The 16,484-nt window shown below is 42.6% G+C and overlaps 5 protein-coding genes across 5 annotated transcripts; 1 reads left to right on the top strand and 4 right to left on the bottom strand.

Annotated features, from left to right (window-relative positions):
- The first annotated feature begins 16 nt into the window (after positions 1–16).
- On the top strand, positions 17–1,607 carry LOC132265887 (hyaluronidase-like). The gene is made up of 4 exons (XM_059766675.1): positions 17–364; positions 434–621; positions 907–1,154; positions 1,220–1,607. The coding sequence occupies exons 1-4, from the start codon at positions 76–78 to the stop codon at positions 1,605–1,607; spliced, it is 1,113 nt and encodes a 370-aa protein (XP_059622658.1). The 5' UTR covers positions 17–75.
- Positions 1,608–1,677: 70 nt separating this feature from the next.
- LOC132255369 (uncharacterized) lies at positions 1,678–2,881 on the bottom strand. Its single transcript, XM_059751368.1, has 2 exons — positions 2,696–2,881; positions 1,678–2,625 (listed from the first exon to the last, which is right to left on the bottom strand). Exons 1-2 carry the CDS (start codon positions 2,818–2,820, stop codon positions 1,728–1,730), a joined length of 1,023 nt encoding a protein of 340 aa, XP_059607351.1. The 5' UTR covers positions 2,821–2,881; the 3' UTR covers positions 1,678–1,727.
- A 1,527-nt stretch (positions 2,882–4,408) lies between these two features.
- Positions 4,409–12,098, bottom strand: LOC132266131 (T-box transcription factor TBX10). The gene is made up of 8 exons (XM_059766981.1): positions 11,632–12,098; positions 8,592–8,985; positions 8,369–8,525; positions 8,015–8,194; positions 7,370–7,437; positions 5,359–5,468; positions 4,809–5,160; positions 4,409–4,529 (listed from the first exon to the last, which is right to left on the bottom strand). The coding sequence occupies exons 1-8, from the start codon at positions 11,819–11,821 to the stop codon at positions 4,526–4,528; spliced, it is 1,455 nt and encodes a 484-aa protein (XP_059622964.1). The 5' UTR covers positions 11,822–12,098; the 3' UTR covers positions 4,409–4,525.
- Positions 12,099–12,608: 510 nt separating this feature from the next.
- Positions 12,609–14,109, bottom strand: LOC132266134 (uncharacterized). Its single transcript, XM_059766983.1, has 3 exons — positions 13,852–14,109; positions 13,255–13,362; positions 12,609–13,190 (listed from the first exon to the last, which is right to left on the bottom strand). The coding sequence occupies exons 1-3, from the start codon at positions 13,910–13,912 to the stop codon at positions 12,709–12,711; spliced, it is 651 nt and encodes a 216-aa protein (XP_059622966.1). The 5' UTR covers positions 13,913–14,109; the 3' UTR covers positions 12,609–12,708.
- Positions 14,110–15,002: 893 nt separating this feature from the next.
- LOC132266133 (trypsin-1-like) lies at positions 15,003–15,938 on the bottom strand. The gene is made up of 2 exons (XM_059766982.1): positions 15,677–15,938; positions 15,003–15,606 (listed from the first exon to the last, which is right to left on the bottom strand). The coding sequence occupies exons 1-2, from the start codon at positions 15,892–15,894 to the stop codon at positions 15,054–15,056; spliced, it is 771 nt and encodes a 256-aa protein (XP_059622965.1). The 5' UTR covers positions 15,895–15,938; the 3' UTR covers positions 15,003–15,053.
- Positions 15,939–16,484: the final 546 nt, after the last annotated feature.

Here is a 16,484-nt window from a genome sequence, read left to right as displayed (position 1 = left end):
TTTTTCCTCTGTTTCCCTGCAAAGTATAAAAGGAAGAGAGATTTATGGTGGATTTTCCAGTTGGAATTTGCAAATATGCAAAGAATTATTATCAGTGCATTTGGAATTTTGTGCTTGGTTTTTGCAATTTATTGCACTGAAACCAAGAATTCTACCCAAAGCAATGCCAATAAAAGTGAAGTCTTCAAAATTTACTGGAATGTTCCAACGCATCTGTGTAAAAATCACATAAAACATAACGTTACATTTGATCAACTCTTAACAGAATTGAACATAATTCACAATATTAATGATTCCTTCAGAGGAGAAAAATTCAACATTCTTTACAGTCCTGGATTGTGGCCATCGCTTGAGCATAACAAATGTATGTATTTTATGCTAGATTAGTTAAGTGCAAAATTTACTTTCAATTGAATCTCTTATTGTCTCTCAGCTGTAAATGGAGAAATGCCACATCATGGAAATCTAAGCTTACATTTAACAGAATTGAAGAATTATGTTAATCATAATATCAGTGATAATTTCACTGGTTTAGCAGTGATTGATATGGAATCTTGGCGTCCAATTTTCCGACAAAACACCGGATGGATGACCATTTATCGCGAACGTGTATTTGATGAAGTGATAAAGGATAATTGTACCTTAAAAGGACAAAACATTACCTTAAAACTTGTGAATGCGACAAATTTGATATTAAACCAGAATTATTCAGCTTTATCTTTGGAAAATGGCACTTTACGAATAGATAATAATACTTTTAAAATGGAAGAAAATTCTATTAGCCTCAATCATGTGGAAAATAGTACTTTAGGACGTTTAACACTGGAAAACTGTTCATTAATACTGAAAAACCACACTTTAAAACTTGAGAATTGTGCAATAAAACTGGAGAACTGTACTTTAAAGCAATTCGAAGGCAATCTTAAGGAGTTGGATAAAGAAGAAAATAAGTCTTTTCGCAATTATATATTCAAGAAGGCTGCTGAAATATTTGAACCCATGGCGAAGATGTTCATGAACGAGAGCATCGCCTTAGTGAAGAAGTTAAAATCAAATGCGCACTGGGGATATTATGGCTTTCCCTATTGTTTCAACATGAGATCAAATGATAGAAATGAAAGTTGCCCGGAAATTGTCCAGAAGGAGAATAACAGGTGAATGTCGAACTTTTCTGATTTTTCCTACTCCCAAACCAACAATTATTTTTTTCATTTTACAGGACTGACTGGCTATTTAAGTCCTATGATTACTGGTTTCCTTCCGTCTACATTTCCAATGATAACTTCACAGAAGATGAACGCAGACAACTTGTAAGCGGAAGAGTGACTGAATACAACAGAGTTCGTAAATTTAGCAACAGTAAGGCAGAGATTTATCCTTACGTTTGGTTCCTTTACAATCTCCGCGATGAATATCTGAATGCGACTGATATGAAAATGACACTGGAAACCCTCAAAAATGGCACAATGAATGGGGCCGTGATTTGGGGCTCGTCGGCCAATATTAAGAATGAAACAATGTGCCAAAATCTTTATAATTATGTCAATGGAACACTAAGATCAGTTCTACAAGAATTAAAATTAATTAATAATTCACTACAAGTATAAGAGGAAAATAAAGCTTCTTCTTAGGGAATTCTACGTAAATCCGCAGCAAAACTCTTTTTTACTAGCTAGAAAAGCTCTCTTTATTCACTTCTTCTCACTTTATCACAAACCCCCTATTTCTCAGTTGATGTCCGGCAGGATTTTCTCCTCAGTCTCACTGAATTCCTCCTCATCTTCGCTCTCCACGTCACAATCTGCATTGTCTGAATTTTGGTAAAACAACCTGTTCGTGAAGCTCTGAAAGCGCTTCGTGGCGCTCGGCAGCGGCATGGTGATCTGCAGGAAGTCATCATTCATCTGCACCATCTTCTTCCACATCGTTGTCCTGATCTTCTTCTGCGGCGACTCCTCCGGCGCCACTGCGGACGCTCCTTTGCCCTTGAGAGCCCTCTTCTTCAGCGCCTTCTTGCGACTGTCGCCCGAAATCGCCTCGAGCGTCGTGTCGGGATTGAAAATTTCATTGATCCTCCGCAGTCCGGACAGGATCTCAGCGGCGCAGTTCGACTGAGGCAGGAGTTTGTCGTTCCGCGGATCCTTGAGGCCCTCCTTCATCTCATTGTATCCCAATTCGACGAGTTGCAGCGCTGTGAGAATTCCACTGCGTTCGCCAACGAAGTTCATCAAATCCTTCTTCACTCCATTTTCTGGGTGGCTTGGCTGCTCGTCGTTGTCAGAGTCCACTTCCTGCTGGTTCAGGTACCGATCAAAGCCGTACTCTTCGTCAGTCGCCACGAAGAGGAACGCGTTGATCTGCACCAGCTTCCAGAACGCCAATCTGGCCTGGATGAACTCTTCCGACAGCGAAGCTTTGTCCACAAAGGCCTTCAGGATCTCCCAATCCGACTGACGAATGCGGATCTTTGTGAACTCCTTCGCGGGCTGCTTCAGATAGAGGCTGTAGAGAAGATAAAAGGCTCCCAATTGTTCCCGGAAGTGTGCAGCCTTCGCGAACAGGCGCTTTACGACGGGAATGGCGATATCTGTGAATTCTATGAGTTCGAAAGTCCTGGAGAATCCGCTGGAGTGACAAGGAGACTCATTAGATCAGAGAAGTTTGGGGAAAATCAGAGAAAGCGAAGAAAACTCACTGAAAGATGTAATAAAACTGATGTTTTGTCCACTGTTCGCAAAATCCATTGAAGGAATAATTTTCTTCAGTCACAAAATCTGATATGAGATTCTTGCAATCCAGCTCAAAAGCACTGTCTTCCATTTTCCAGTGTTTTGGCGAGGAAAATGCTTTACTTTACGTTTGCAGAGAAAACCAAAACAATCCACATAACCTCGCTTTTCGCATTCGCGCGTCAACAAAAATCTTTCAATTCCCCATCACCAGAGGGAGAATTCGAATCTTCCCTGTATAACGGCTAATCAGCACTTCAATCCAATGAAGATTTCATCTTTTTCAGTCTCTTGCGCTCCTCCTTCATTTCAATCCCTTTCCCAAGTAATTTCTCCATCACTTGAGATCTCAAGCAGCACCCAAACAAGCGTCCAAATTCCACTGCATCGGCGCAAATGTGATAATGTCTCGACCCTTCGTAATTGCTTCTCAAGAACACACATTAGAAAAGTTTCCTCAATTTGTTATGTGTCACAAGGATTAATAAAGAAAAAAAAAGAATGAGGACACTTTCGAGTGGATTTTCTGTAACCATTTCCAGAGATCCAGACGCACGGAAAAGAGAGATTGTTTACCAGCCAAATGTTCATACATGACTTTCACATGTTCGGGGCGAAAGGACCTCACGCGATTTACGGTCAGTGTGTGAATGTTGAGAAATGGGGCGATAAATCATGCAGCAGGAAAAACATAGGAGAGACACTAATCGATCGTCCTGGGGATCTTCTTTGCGAGAATAAATAAACAAAGAGACAATTTGTGATCATCAATTAATATATCCGCTTGGCTTGTGACAATTTGCCATTGAATGATTAATATCCGATGATTTGTCGCTGGATCATTAGGGTATTTTTTCCCGGTGGCAGCGGCGCTTTTTGTCAGCCGAAATTAGGAGGTCGGCATCGCAGCTATTTTGGCTCCATCGATCTTGTCGAGGAAGTGTCGCTCGTTGAGGAGAGATCAAATGGCTGATGAGTTTGTTATCCTTGTCAATCAAATTGGCAGCTTTTGGGAGTGTCTCTCTTGTGTAATTCAACACGCCAAATTGATACACTTCGGTCTCTTCTCTGCCGCACAACGCCAAACGCCAAATGATTGGCCATCCATCCGGAACAATGGCAAGAGATCACACAGGATCATCCTTGCGCGGGACAGCTACCCATTAGCCACACACTCTCTGGCGTGCAGCATGATTTATCTGCGTAGGGCTAAGAGAGTGTTTATTTTGTCTTTCTCCTCCGGAGACTCTCACATAAACAACATCAATTCCCTCTTTCTCCCATGCAAATGCCCAATGCGAAAAAAAACACGCGCGTGAGACAAAAAAGAGGCCAAAGAGAAATGGGAAGAAGTGACATAATTTTTATGACTTTCAGTCTGATCTTTTTCTTCTCAAAAAAAAACCTCCAGAGCGATGTTACGCCGACATCTTTGACACTCCAGAAACCCACCCCTTTTTCGCGATCAACACCAGCCAAAGTTGCAGCCATAAAAGCCTCTTTGCGGCACAGAGAGAAAGAGTATTTTTAGCCAAATCTCTGCTGATCACCGAAGCGCATTTAATGGATCCTAACATCTGCGGAAGAGGCTGATAACGACGTGTCAATGGGATTCGCGGACGTCGGCCCGTCTGGATGTCTTTCTCACATTGACTACACGCTTTTCGCCATGTTACTTGTCTAATTTGCAGGAAAGTTTATTTGGCACATTGAAATTATTGTTACATCAGCTTTAAAGCAGCACAAATCCATGTTGTGAATCGGCGAGACTTCATTCAAAGAGGTCTTTGTCAGCTTCACCTGCAAAGGATATTGCGAGGATATTTAGATTGTGGATGTTAATTGGAAAGAGGATATTTAAGTATATATTGAAATTTTTGAGACACTTTTCGCGATAATTTGAGCTGAATTGAACAATTTTCTGTATGGATTAACATTGAAATTAACAGAAAATGTACTTTTGTATTTTTTCAATCTGCATTTTTAAATTATTTCGTTTTTAAAACCTGATTTCATCATCAGTTTTCTAATAATTTTCCTTAAGATTATAATTTTTAATATAGTTTTCGATATTCTCACCTGGGCACAAAATCGATGTATCCTGTGTGCCGCATGGGCGCGTAGAAACCCTGGTGGTAGGCGCCGGAGTAGGAGGGCACGGAGACCGGCGGCGGTGGGCCAGGCGGCGTGAGCTTGAACTTGTCGTAGGGACTGGCATAGCCGTTGCTCGCCAGGTGGTGATGATGATACAGTGGCCCAAAGGAGCTGGCTTCGGAGGCGTACGGCTGTCCCAACGGCGAAGTGGCCGCCAGGCCCGCCTGTGGGCTCTGCGAGAAGCGGCCGGGCTGCAGGTTGGCCGGCGGCGAAACGCCCTGGTGTAGATCGGCGGCAGCGGGCTGAAGGTGCGGCGGAAAAGTCTCCTCGTCCATGACTTCGGGTGAGAGAAAGTGATGGGGAAAATAATCAAATTGGAGGCAAAGGCATTTCCACACTTCTCTTCATGTATCTTGTGCCACTCATGATTAAACAAACGACTGTTTATTTTTTCACAAACAGACAACGAGAATCAGTGGAGGGAATCTTTTTTCATCTCGCCACTTGGCTTCTGTTTTTTTTTCGGTGGGCTCACCTTTGGGATTCGATGCGGAATTTGACGATCGGGAGGCTGAAGATCGCGATCGTGTTGAGTTTGATGGCGGCTGCTGTGGCATGTGAACACCATTGATCATCTCTTGAGATCTGCAAGGATGGGAAAAGGTCACATTTCACAGGCATTCCCAGCGATCGCTACTCGATATCGGTTGCATCACACATGGCAAAGAGTTGAACATGGAGGAGAGCGATTAATTTCCTACGATCAAAGGGCTCCTCGTCAACCGATCTCTCTACAAATTCTCAGAGCCACTTTCCTCCAGTGCTCAATATGTTGTAAACATGATCACGATCATGATGCTCACTTTCTCCCCTCGACCCGAAACGCCCAGCAAAGGCGCAGCACTAAATTTTAAAATGGTGCATCTAATTCGGTTTTACATGTGGTTCCCGTCCCGGTACTTAACTTACGGTGATGTAAACACTTCAATTTTTGATTCATTGCGCTTCGTTGATCCCAATGCGATCCTCAAAACGCACACAGAAAAAAAGGCAATGGTCTCAACAGCGACAAAGTGCATTGGACGCTTCACGTGATCGTCATGAGACTTTTTCAACCCTATAGACTTCACTCTGCAACTTCATAAATAATGACAACTCATGCGTTGAGTTTTCACGAGATTTTACGACTCGGCTCTTTAGATCAGCTCCTCAAACTCTAAACATCTCTTCACGGGCTTATGGAAAGCCGCAGAAATTGACGTGCTAAATCACTTTCAGTCAGAATATCAACATAACAAATTTTCATCCACTTAATTAGCAAGATTTTCCACCCAAGTCGAGGAAGTAAAAATGCTCCACTAACGAAATAAATCACCGCAATGGTGAGAAATGCAGCCAGAAATAGGCCACAGATCGTTTAATTGCTTTCCCCCAAATTTATTTACTCAATCATATTTTTCTAATTAAACTGCTGACTTTTGTGGAGGAGGGGGGAGTTGAAGATTTCTTGTTTATGAGACGCCAGTCCGAAGTGGCTTAAGAGATTAGTTGCTTGAGACATTTAAGCGATGAAATTGTGAAATATTGTGTCATCAGCGAAAGCTCATGTCAAATTATTCACCAGTGGCCAGATGGAAGGACAAAAAATCAGCTGGTTTCGATCCTTTAAGAACTTTGGTAGCAGTTTTTTTTTCACTTCTCAGCGTGAATTTCCTCAACGTCATGCGGAGAATGGAGAAAAATGCGCTTGAGAGGAAAAAGTTTCGAGAATTTATGATCTTATTTCGCCTCAGCATCTCTAATTTATCGCTCTTTCGCATCAACAATGGGGGTTTTTTCGTATTTATTGAACTCTCTGAAGGCAGGAAGAGACACTTTTTCGGGCCCCTGAACATTTGGGTGTGTTTATCAAATTGGCGCCTTTTTCGCGGAACAGGATATTTGGTAGAGAGATTTGTGCTCACGATGGTCTTGAGAAATGAATGTGATCACGCACAGATTCTTTTCACCTCCTACCACATATCTAAATGGTTAATGGTGAGCAAATAAACAGACTTTTTTCCATTAAAACTACCCATCTTTTGAGCAAATAAACAATCTCGCGGCCCATATGAATTTCTTTCCATTTTTCATCTGTGGCAATCTCTATCGCGATCCAGGCTATAATTCCCAATTGTCCGTCTGTCGGTGGGCTGAATGTTTGGATTAACTTTTAATTAAATTAAGTGCAACATAATTTTCTCACTCTCAGGAAAACTTTGATTCGCTTCTCTGTAACAGTTTTTCTGCCACACTTCCCATGTTCTTTCCCCAGAGCATGTGAATGTTAAAGGTACATTTATCACTCGGAAAAGTATGTAAACATGACACTTTGAAGGCTCAGCGTCAGATCATAACTTTATTTATAGTGTAAAAGAAGCATTTTTATTCATTCACCTAACACATCGCCTCAATGGAAACACTTGTAATTAATTTAATGAGAAAAGTGCCACTCAATTTGCCATCTAATGAGCGGGAAAATTCATAATGATTTCTACAATACTCACTCATCCGTTGAGTCACTCTCTCGGAAGCCCTTGGCGAAGGGATTGCTCACAATTTTCAGTTGAGTGACCTAAAAAAAACAGTGAATAAACAGAAAGAAAAAAATAGAAGATTTTAAAAAAGAAAAACTGTGTCATAAACATTTTTGTGAAAACAGAACCGCAAGGGAAAATAGAAGAAGAAGTAAAAAAAAAAGAACGTCTCTCATTAATTTCAATTATTTCCCAATAAGCAGAGCAACCAAAAAATCGCGTCATAAATCCAGAAGGTGCCACGTCATAGATATTTATTTTCCGCTGCGCGTCTGGCGAAAAGAGGCAGAAAAATCATAAATTGATCTCATGCGAGAGTTGGAGCACATGAATAAATTTCCATGGCGACACTTCACATATCATCTTGGGAAAAATTATACCCAGATCGACTCCTACCTCCCGCAGGAAACTTTATGCCCTAATATCTGTCATGCATTCCGGACGATCGCACTGGCGTCAAGCATATTTCACTATTATTGCCGCGCTCAGCATTTATTAAATTTTCACTCTCCCCCTCAACTTGGCACCTCGTGAATCGCGCGCGCGGGAAAAGACCCACAATTGAGCTGGGGAGAAGATGGAATAAATTGGCTTCCTCTTGATCGAGAGACTCACTCTTTGGTTCTGATACGCCGTCACGGCCGTGAATGCAGTCTCGGGAAATGTGAAAGTTCTGTAGTGACTCTGTTCTTCGGCAGCCGCCGCGGCGACCCCAACTCGCGACGCCGTGACCTTTGGCGGAAGGTACACAATGTGGAAGCGCGGCTGGTAGCGATGCATCGAGTTGAGGATGATCTGCAGAAGTGATCATTAATCCAGCATTTATCAGATTGTAGCAAAGAGGTTTTATTGAGTATTTTTTGTTGTTTTTGTTTTGTATATTTGTTGTATTTTTTAAGCAAAAATCCAAAGGTATTTAAAAGAGGTTTTCAATTATGATTAGTTTGTACTTGATTTCTGGATTCTTACATGTCCGTTCTCGTCCAGTTGATTATTTGTGAGCTTCAGCTTGTCAAAGGAGACAATCTGCTTCATCCACGCCGCTCCTGGGGCCGGAGAGTCCGGATGGACGTGGATGCGAGGCGGGGAAATGGGATCAGCCTTGCCAGCCACAACCCAACTCGAGCTTGCAACGGAATTTGTCGGAAACTTAGAGCGAAGGACCGCATGAGGAGTTTCTTGGGAAGCTTACCTGTGGAAGGCGTATCTGTAGCGCTTGTCGTCGCAGGGCACGAAGTCCATCAGCATGATGTAGGTCGCCTGCGGATCCAGCCCGAAGATGCGCACCTGGAACGTGGGGAACATCCTGCGGCCGGTCTTGGTGACGATCATCTCTGTGCCCTGCTCGTGGAACTTGTCCCACAGCTGCTTCGTCTCCAGCATGACGCCGGCCGTGCTGAGCGCGGGATGCGGATGGCCAGGAGTGTCCTCGTCCCTCTTGCTCCTGGCATTCTTGACAGACTCCGCGGCAGCATCTTCGGGCTCCGCGCCATTGGATCGCGTGCGCTCCTCCGGCCTCAGGCTGTGATCTATGTGCTCGAGTGGCTTGTACGATGATCTATCTTTGCCAGCGCTCTGCAGGCACGCTGAAAGACACATCCCAGAGCGGAAGGGAGGCGAGATGAGTGATGTTGCAGCACAAAAGAGGCCCAAGTTTGAGCCCAAGTGATAACAGAAGAAAGGAAGAGCGCGAAGGAACATGTGTTGAGCACAGAAACATAGTTTATTGTCCACCAAAATAGACAAATGGTGATATTTTATCTAGGCAACAAAAAAATTATCGCAGATTTCGTGAGATTATTTTCCTGTAGAAACATTTTAATCCAATAAATTATTCCCTCTTTCAGCGTGATAATTAATTTCAGGTTTCCTCAGCACTTTTATTTGTTGGCGCGGCAGAAGACGTTTATTTTTTCCCGCCATTGTGGGGGAAAAAAAGGCAAATAAATGTGGTATTGATAAATTGAAATCATCCACATGAACAATATGAAGAAAAAAGGAGTTGTCGCAAAGCTGAAAATAGCATTTTCAATATATATGCACTCGGAGGAGCGCATATTCGAGAGAAGGTGTTGAAAGGCGCGAAAAATCCGTTTATACACACTGGCATCGAAATGTAAAGCTTCGCACTTATGCAGAAAATCATAAATGTGTCTCTCATGAGTCTCTGAAAGGCTCTTGTCAGGCCTTTTCATCCTCAGTTCTTCGTACTCAATAATTAATTGAATTTCAGCGCAAATCGACGACCATCGCTAATTCTCACTTGTTGCACTTCACCAAGTGATGATTTGCACCACGTCAAATTAATGCTGTGACACGATCACTTTTGGGTATTTATTATCGCTGGCAGAACTTATAATTTAGGAGTTACCGAATTTTGTGAACCTAATTCGTTTTAAAAATCACTCAATTGAATTTTTTAATACAAAATTTCTACAATAGATCGTATTTCGGACAGAAAAAATTGCTATTTCAGAGTAAAATTTGAAAGTTACAAATCACTTTTGTGATGTCCTGAAAACAGAATTGCGAAATATCTTAAGAAATTCACTTTAAATCAACCAAGTCCTATTAAAGTTCATTTGTACTAATTATCGTTTCAGTTTCATGATAGGAAATTTAGCTTGCCGAATGTAATGTGTCAGCTTGTCTTGCTTCTCTTCCTTCCTAAAAATGCTTGTGAAAGCAGCTAAATTAGCACAATTCCCGACAGATTTGCAGAGAGACTGCCTCTGTGCTCAAGATCTTAGAGTGACCCCGAAAAGGGCGCGGAATGCCATCAATTGCTGAACAAGACATTGGCATGTTTTGCCCGCGAGCAAATGTTTGTTTTTAGCCAAACATCCCGATGTCATTTCTTTTTCCCTCTGTACCACAGCCAAAGCATTCTGGTGCGATCTTTCCCGGCCGAGGAAAAGAAATTCTGGGCACTCCAAGCGAAGGATGAGCGAGAGAAAGTGTGCGTTTAATTGTTTGCCATCTCGCTCGGAGTAATTAGTTGGAAATGTTTGCTTTCTCACGTTATTTTTAGATTGATGTAACATCGTATTTGTCAACTACATGGTCGAAGATTTATCACTTTGCTGATTACTGACTCCGTCTAATCTTCATGCCATTCCATCAGAATTGATCACAGCAGAATTGAGCACATTGGACAAGATAATTCAGTCGTGAGATTTTCTTTTTCTCATATCCAGGATTCAGTTGCAATCATCAGACATATTAATCTTGCCTTTTTCCTCCCTTTTGGGGCGCAGAAGCGTCCACAAATTTGTAATTACCACCCCGACTCTTAAAAGTCAATAAATTAATCCCACTGTCTCGCAGTGTCTTTGCCTTAGTCAGCCAGAAGGAGGTTGATTTATATGGCATTTTCGGCTATTTGTCTCATTCATTGCACATTTGAGCATCTCATGTATGTTCCATGACAATGTGTAATTACTTTATCAACGATTTATATGCCTTTTTTGCCCACCAAAAACATTCCTGGATCATGTCTAGAAAAAAAATCTAATGGACTAAAAATGTTTAAGTCTTGGTTTAGAGTTAAAAATTTTTGAAAATTGTTTGCTATTCTGTGCAAAGTCTCTCTTTTGCCCTCAAAATCACAACAATTTATTAAAAGAAAACTGAAAATACTTCCAATTTAGGTACAAAAATTATTATTATTATATTCCTATGGATAATAAGCGACTGTAATATAACGACACGTTCTTAAGAATTCTAGGCTTCAAAATCACCTTTTCAAAACGTCCTCATTTTTCGCAAAAATATTAATGAAAATATTTTGAGAGAAGATGAAAAATGCAATTAAAAGATCTTCAAGAACAATTGATAAATAATAAAAAGAAATCTGTAATTTTTTGGCGTACTCTCTCAAAATCTTAATATTAACAATAAATCTTACGTTTAGTATTTGTTCGTGTTTAATATTTTTCAATATTGAAATATATAGAAAAGGAATTTGAAATCATGTTAAAATCATTCTCACTTTACACTGTGACAGGGATTTTTAAAAATTTTCTTTCTGCTGGCGAACTTTGAAATTTTTTGTGCTATGTTGAGTTTAAATTATTGACTAAAATTGTTAGATTTGGTGAGAAAAAGTTACTCAAATTGACATTCTTATGTGTTTGTTTGCTTTTTCTAAGCTCCGTTCGCTTGACTCTCTACCAATTCCCTTCGATCTTCACGGTCCTCACTGATAAATCCGCCGCGGAGCGTCACTCTACCTTCCATCTGTTTCATGGGGTTCAGTCCGTTGGAATAGGGAGTGACCATCCAATTGTCACCAGCGAAGAAGCACTCTGTGGTTGAGGTCATAATCCCACTTTCCACGCTGGCGAGGCCCGGGTTCACGAAGGCACAACCGTCGGTGAGTGATCGCTGGTACGAGTGATGCATCTCCCAATTGGCGATCATTGGCGCGATCCTCTGGCATCCATGCGGAATGCAGGAGGCATCAGCACATTGTTTCGCACTTTTGCGTGGGCAGCAATCAACGATCGGGCACAATACAATGGTAATTAAACTTTCAACTCTTTCTGCGGATATTCACGGGCACACTGAACGCCACATTCACAAAAACGACGGGATCTGCTTCTGATCACTGGCGAAAACGACAAGCACTCCGTTTGTTTACACATTCACTGCGCCTCGGGTAAAGTCAAGAGAGCGCTCCTCAAGATGCTGATCACACAGTCTGACCAGTTTCGGCGGCGTGCGAATGGGAACTACTCACAGTGCCACTCCAGACGCTCCCTCGGGAGCCCGTCCTCTGAGCGAGACAGACGAAGGGAATGTGGGTGTCATCCGAAGCAGGGTGATCACGACGAGAGCACGTCTCTCGGCACACAAATCACTCGGGCGTCCACAAATAACTCAGCATCAACTTGCGGGCATCCTTGTGGCAAAACGAGGCGGTTCTTTATTGCGACTTGCCCACAATTTACTCAACACGTCGGCCAATGGAGGCAAAATATTGGACATGATCGTCATATTTCTCGCCAGCACTTCTTCATGATCACTTCTCGATCGCGCGGAGCTTTTGACCCTCGCTGAAAAGTCTCTTGTTAGATCACTCGATGGCTTCTCTTTGCCACCTTTTCCCCGGGGGAAATGACAAGGGAAAACAGACTTTTTTCCTCAAGATTGTGGTGCGAAATAAAAGCCTCTCTTGACTTGAAGGATGATTTCTATATAACTTCCTTTTATTGACATTCAAAGCATTCAAAGCACAATGATAAAGACATGAAAGTGGCTACTTTAGGAATGAATTCAATGCACTTAGAAATGATTGTGGAAAATCCTCAGTTGAACTGGCTGAAGAGAATCGCCATCACGGCAAAGCCGAGGAAGGTGAAGATCGACGTGATTCTTCCGGCGCTTCCGGGCGAGTCTGGGAACTCAATCGACGAAACATTGGCAAAGTTGCAACCCTCTCCGATGCAGGTGTAGCACCCGCCGCCGCCCGCCTGACTGCAGACTGGATCATCGCTAACGCAACCCCGAATGAAGTTGTCCCCTTCGCGACGCACAAAGCACATGTCGCCGTCGACGAACGTCGGACAGATGATCGCCGGATTCGTTTGCTCGCCTTGGCAGTCGAAGTTGATACCGGTGTTGCACACGTGGCAACGCTGACGGTGTTCCGGGAAGATGATGTTGTTGCATCCCGGATGGAAGCCAATGCCAGTCTGGACATTTGTGCATGATTGGCAGGATTGTCCTGTGCACTGGAACTGCTCAGGACCACTCAGAGTGTTCAGGCATCCTCGGACGGTGCTTCCATCTGCATAAGCAGCAAAAACCGTTAGTCAAAGTGTTTGAATTAGTGTCAAAATTTGACATCTTACCAGTGTCGATCCTCACGAAGCACTGACTGTCCCAAGGAGTACAATTCTGCGACGGAAGATTGTCATATAAGCAATTTATATCGTGTCTGGAGTCACAAATCACGCATTCTGCAAAACAGAAGAGAGGATTTTTATATTGACCTAATGGCAGCTTGTGATTTCGTACTGCTGAAGTGGACGTGATTTGGTGATTAGATAATATTTCGAGCACATGAAAGGTAAGTTTTATCCACTCTAAATCGACATTGGAATGTGATTTGTTTAATTTTCTCCGAATTCGTCCATTTATTCACTGATAACACTCTCGATTACAGAGTTCCCAACTATGTGTTCGCGGTGTTCCCTTATCTGTGCTCCCCATTAGAGAATTGGGCTTCTGCACAAGGGAGTTTTCTTTACATTCACACGTAAGTTTTACAGTGGATGTCGTAAAAATTGTGCCTTCTTCAGGAAAGAAGGGGTTTGTTGGCTTCATCAATGTTGGCTGTGTGCTTCTATTAATAAAGACTTATGCAATTTTTCCATGACATAACTTTATCTAATCACAGATAATTTACTCCATTTCAGTCACACTTTCTCACCCAAAATCAACCTCACCTGCGCTGGTGTAGATGAAAAGAGTCGCCAAAACTGTGGCACCGATAATGTATTTCAGCATTTTTCAATGCTTTGGAGCTATTAAAAGTTTGCACTAAAAATTGTGAGGAGAGCTAGAAAGTGTAATGTTGTCACCTTCGCGGGCTTGAGTCAACTGATAATTCGTGAGTCTCTATGTGAATCAATGCATTGGGCTGTTCTTATCTCTTGGAGCTAGATAAGAAATTCGGCAGGTAAATAATTAACTTACGCGCACTGCAAAATACACACGAAGTGATTTTTTTTTTGGCAAAAAGTGAGTCAAAGTTGAGTTCGAAGAAGCAAAAGAAACTCACGAGAAATTTGGAGAAAAATATTCTCATATCAAAATGAAGTGATTTGCAAATTCTAGTTAGAACTGGAGCACTTCTTGGCGATGTCTTTCATGTTCAAGATCAAAACATATCCTCACTGCGTTGTCAATGTGTGAATTTATTGCAATTCCCTGCGCTGTAAAGTGACTTGAGGGCAGATCGAGCGAGAGTGAGGCAATAAATGCGATGCTGACGGATGAAATTAAGAAAATTTCCGTTGGCCATATTTCCATCAGCGGCCCTCGGCTGTGCGCCTCTTAAGGAGTCGAAAGGAGGAAATGGCCTCTGAGGCTTGACGGTAGTAAAATGCACAGAGCGACTCTCTGCGAAGCTCCAAGACCTGGTGGAGAGTGTTTATCTGCGAGCGGGCTATAAATAAGCGGCACTCTCATGCGGGGCAGATCCATCTCAGCATCAGTGGCGAACGGCAGCGCGAGGGTGTGAAGCCCATCCATCGGGTCTGGAGAGAGGAGCGGAAGATATCGATGCTGTCAACACATCATTTTATATCTCCATATATAACAGCTCTGATGATGATGATCTGCTGCCTTCAATTGAAGCCAGCAAGAGATGCAACACGGAGTGAGAGTCGCTGGGCAATAAATTTCGGAGTCCGGGAACATTATTTTCAGATGCGCGTCTTCTCCAGGAAAAAACATTCGCTCTGTTGTGCGCTGAGTGATGACAGGAGATGAAATCCTGGCCCTTTGTCTGGAAAACCTCTCTGTTTCTGCCTCTGAAATAGTTGCCTTTATTCGCTTTATTGAACCGTTTTGTAGAGAAAAAACACAATTTTTACGATGTAAAATATTTTATTAAATCAGTTCGGATTCAAAATTAACACACATTTTACAGATTAGCTTCCTTGTGCAGCCAATCGCGCACTGATGCAACACGCGAATAGACTCCGGGATATCCTTTCTCGGCGCATCCCTCTCCCCAAGATACAACTCCCACGAGGGTTCCATTCTCCACCAGCGGACCGCCGGAATCTCCCTGACACGCGTCCTTGCCGCCCTCTTCGTAGCCAGCGCAGATCATCCGGGGTGTGATCATGCCATTGCCTCCGTAAGCTTCGCTGCAGACTTCGTCATTTGTCTTTGGCACAAGAGCTGCGCGCAGCTTTTCTCTGGACTCCTCAGCGTTCTGAGTGTTGCCCCAGCCGGAAACCAGCAGCAAAGCGCCATCCTCCACATCCTGATCCTGCTCCGGCAAATCAACTGGCTGACACGCTTCGCTGAACGTCAGTGTCTCCGCCAGTTCCAGAAGGGCGAAGTCATAATCGATAGTCTGAGGATTCCACTGCGGATGCTGCACAATTCTCTTGACGTTCACAACTTTACCGCCCTTTGCGTGGTAGCTGGATCCGACCCTCAAAGTGAACATATCAGCAATTGCGTCACTGCGAAGGAGATGAAGAACAGAAGTGATATTAATACCCGATTTGGTCTGATGTGAGAGCGAGATCATACTCAGTGCAGTGGGCAGCAGTCAGGGCGAAATTCTCGCTAATAATTGAAGCACCACAGCTGGAGTAGTCTGTCTGCAGTGATGCTTGATATGGAGCCTCTTCAACGTTCACCTCATAGCCACCAACAATCTTTCCATCCAGCCTCAGTTTCGGGTAATTCTTCAAATTGGCACCGAAAGCTCCCACAATCAGGACACTCAAAACCACAAAGCGCATCATTGTTTCACGAGTTCGTTCACAAAATACCCAAGAAAATACTGAATAGTGAATGATGTCCAGACAATTCCAGTCAGTGTACTTATAGGAAAACTGAGAAAAACTGATAACACTGATAAGCAGAGATAATTCATTGAGTGTCTTATTAAAATCCGGAGATCTTAATAATGAGATCACTTCAAGTGGCCCTTATGTGAGACTCGTGCTCGCGTGGCTTTCAAGAATGATAGGAATTTATTGATTGAATATATCACTTCCGTTTTGAAAAGCTACAATAAGACTCAAATCTGGAAACCTCACGATTTGGAAGTTAGCAACACTTGAGATACCGATACATGAGCATCCACTTTATGATGGTAAAGTATAAGTGATGAACGTTTCAGCAATTATTATATTTTATTATTCCTTGCTGTTTTATATTATAAATCTCAACATCATCACGAACAAATGTTGTCTAAAAACAGCCAAAATATCTTGAGATTCTTCAATAGCGCCTCAACAATTTCCCAATATGTAATGTTTCATGCTTGTTTGAAACGAAATAAATTAGCCGAGACAGAAACCGCATTTCAGATCTGGGCTGAACTTACCCG

This window comes from Phlebotomus argentipes, unplaced genomic scaffold (genome assembly GCF_947086385.1).
Source record: "Phlebotomus argentipes unplaced genomic scaffold, Phlebotomus argentipes genome assembly contig_5, whole genome shotgun sequence".
In the NCBI taxonomy this organism is placed as follows: Eukaryota; Metazoa; Arthropoda; class Insecta; order Diptera; family Psychodidae; genus Phlebotomus; species Phlebotomus argentipes.
The sequence above is the reverse complement of the archived record's forward strand: the minus strand, read 5'-3'. Positions and strand labels throughout refer to the sequence as shown.

What these genes read in the sequence shown, in the direction of transcription:
- LOC132265887 (XM_059766675.1), top strand. Translation starts at nt 76, where the DNA reads ATGCAAAGAATTATTATCAGTGCATTTGGAATTTTGTGCTTGGTTTTT. An exon ending in GCGAACGTGTATTTGATGAA is followed by an intron (nt 622 to 906) that starts GTGATAAAGGAT and finishes TGTACTTTAAAG; the next exon opens with CAATTCGAAGGCAATCTTAA. An exon ending in GTCCAGAAGGAGAATAACAG is followed by an intron (nt 1,155 to 1,219) that starts GTGAATGTCGAA and finishes TTCATTTTACAG; the next exon opens with GACTGACTGGCTATTTAAGT.
- LOC132255369 (XM_059751368.1), bottom strand. Translation starts at nt 2,820, where the DNA reads ATGGAAGACAGTGCTTTTGAGCTGGATTGCAAGAATCTCATATCAGAT. An exon ending in CAGTTTTATTACATCTTTCA is followed by an intron (nt 2,626 to 2,695) that starts GTGAGTTTTCTT and finishes TTGTCACTCCAG; the next exon opens with CGGATTCTCCAGGACTTTCG.
- LOC132266134 (XM_059766983.1), bottom strand. Translation starts at nt 13,912, where the DNA reads ATGCTGAAATACATTATCGGTGCCACAGTTTTGGCGACTCTTTTCATC. An exon ending in TTTCATCTACACCAGCGCAG is followed by an intron (nt 13,363 to 13,851) that starts GTGAGGTTGATT and finishes TCTGTTTTGCAG; the next exon opens with AATGCGTGATTTGTGACTCC. An exon ending in CTTCGTGAGGATCGACACTG is followed by an intron (nt 13,191 to 13,254) that starts GTAAGATGTCAA and finishes CTGCTTATGCAG; the next exon opens with ATGGAAGCACCGTCCGAGGA.
- LOC132266133 (XM_059766982.1), bottom strand. Translation starts at nt 15,894, where the DNA reads ATGATGCGCTTTGTGGTTTTGAGTGTCCTGATTGTGGGAGCTTTCGGT. An exon ending in ACTGCTGCCCACTGCACTGA is followed by an intron (nt 15,607 to 15,676) that starts GTATGATCTCGC and finishes TCTCCTTCGCAG; the next exon opens with TGACGCAATTGCTGATATGT.
- LOC132266131 (XM_059766981.1), bottom strand. Translation starts at nt 11,821, where the DNA reads ATGATCGCCAATTGGGAGATGCATCACTCGTACCAGCGATCACTCACC. An exon ending in CGGCGTATCAGAACCAAAGA is followed by an intron (nt 7,438 to 8,014) that starts GTGAGTCTCTCG and finishes TGTTTTTTTTAG; the next exon opens with GTCACTCAACTGAAAATTGT. An exon ending in TTCCGCATCGAATCCCAAAG is followed by an intron (nt 5,161 to 5,358) that starts GTGAGCCCACCG and finishes TCTCACCCGAAG; the next exon opens with TCATGGACGAGGAGACTTTT.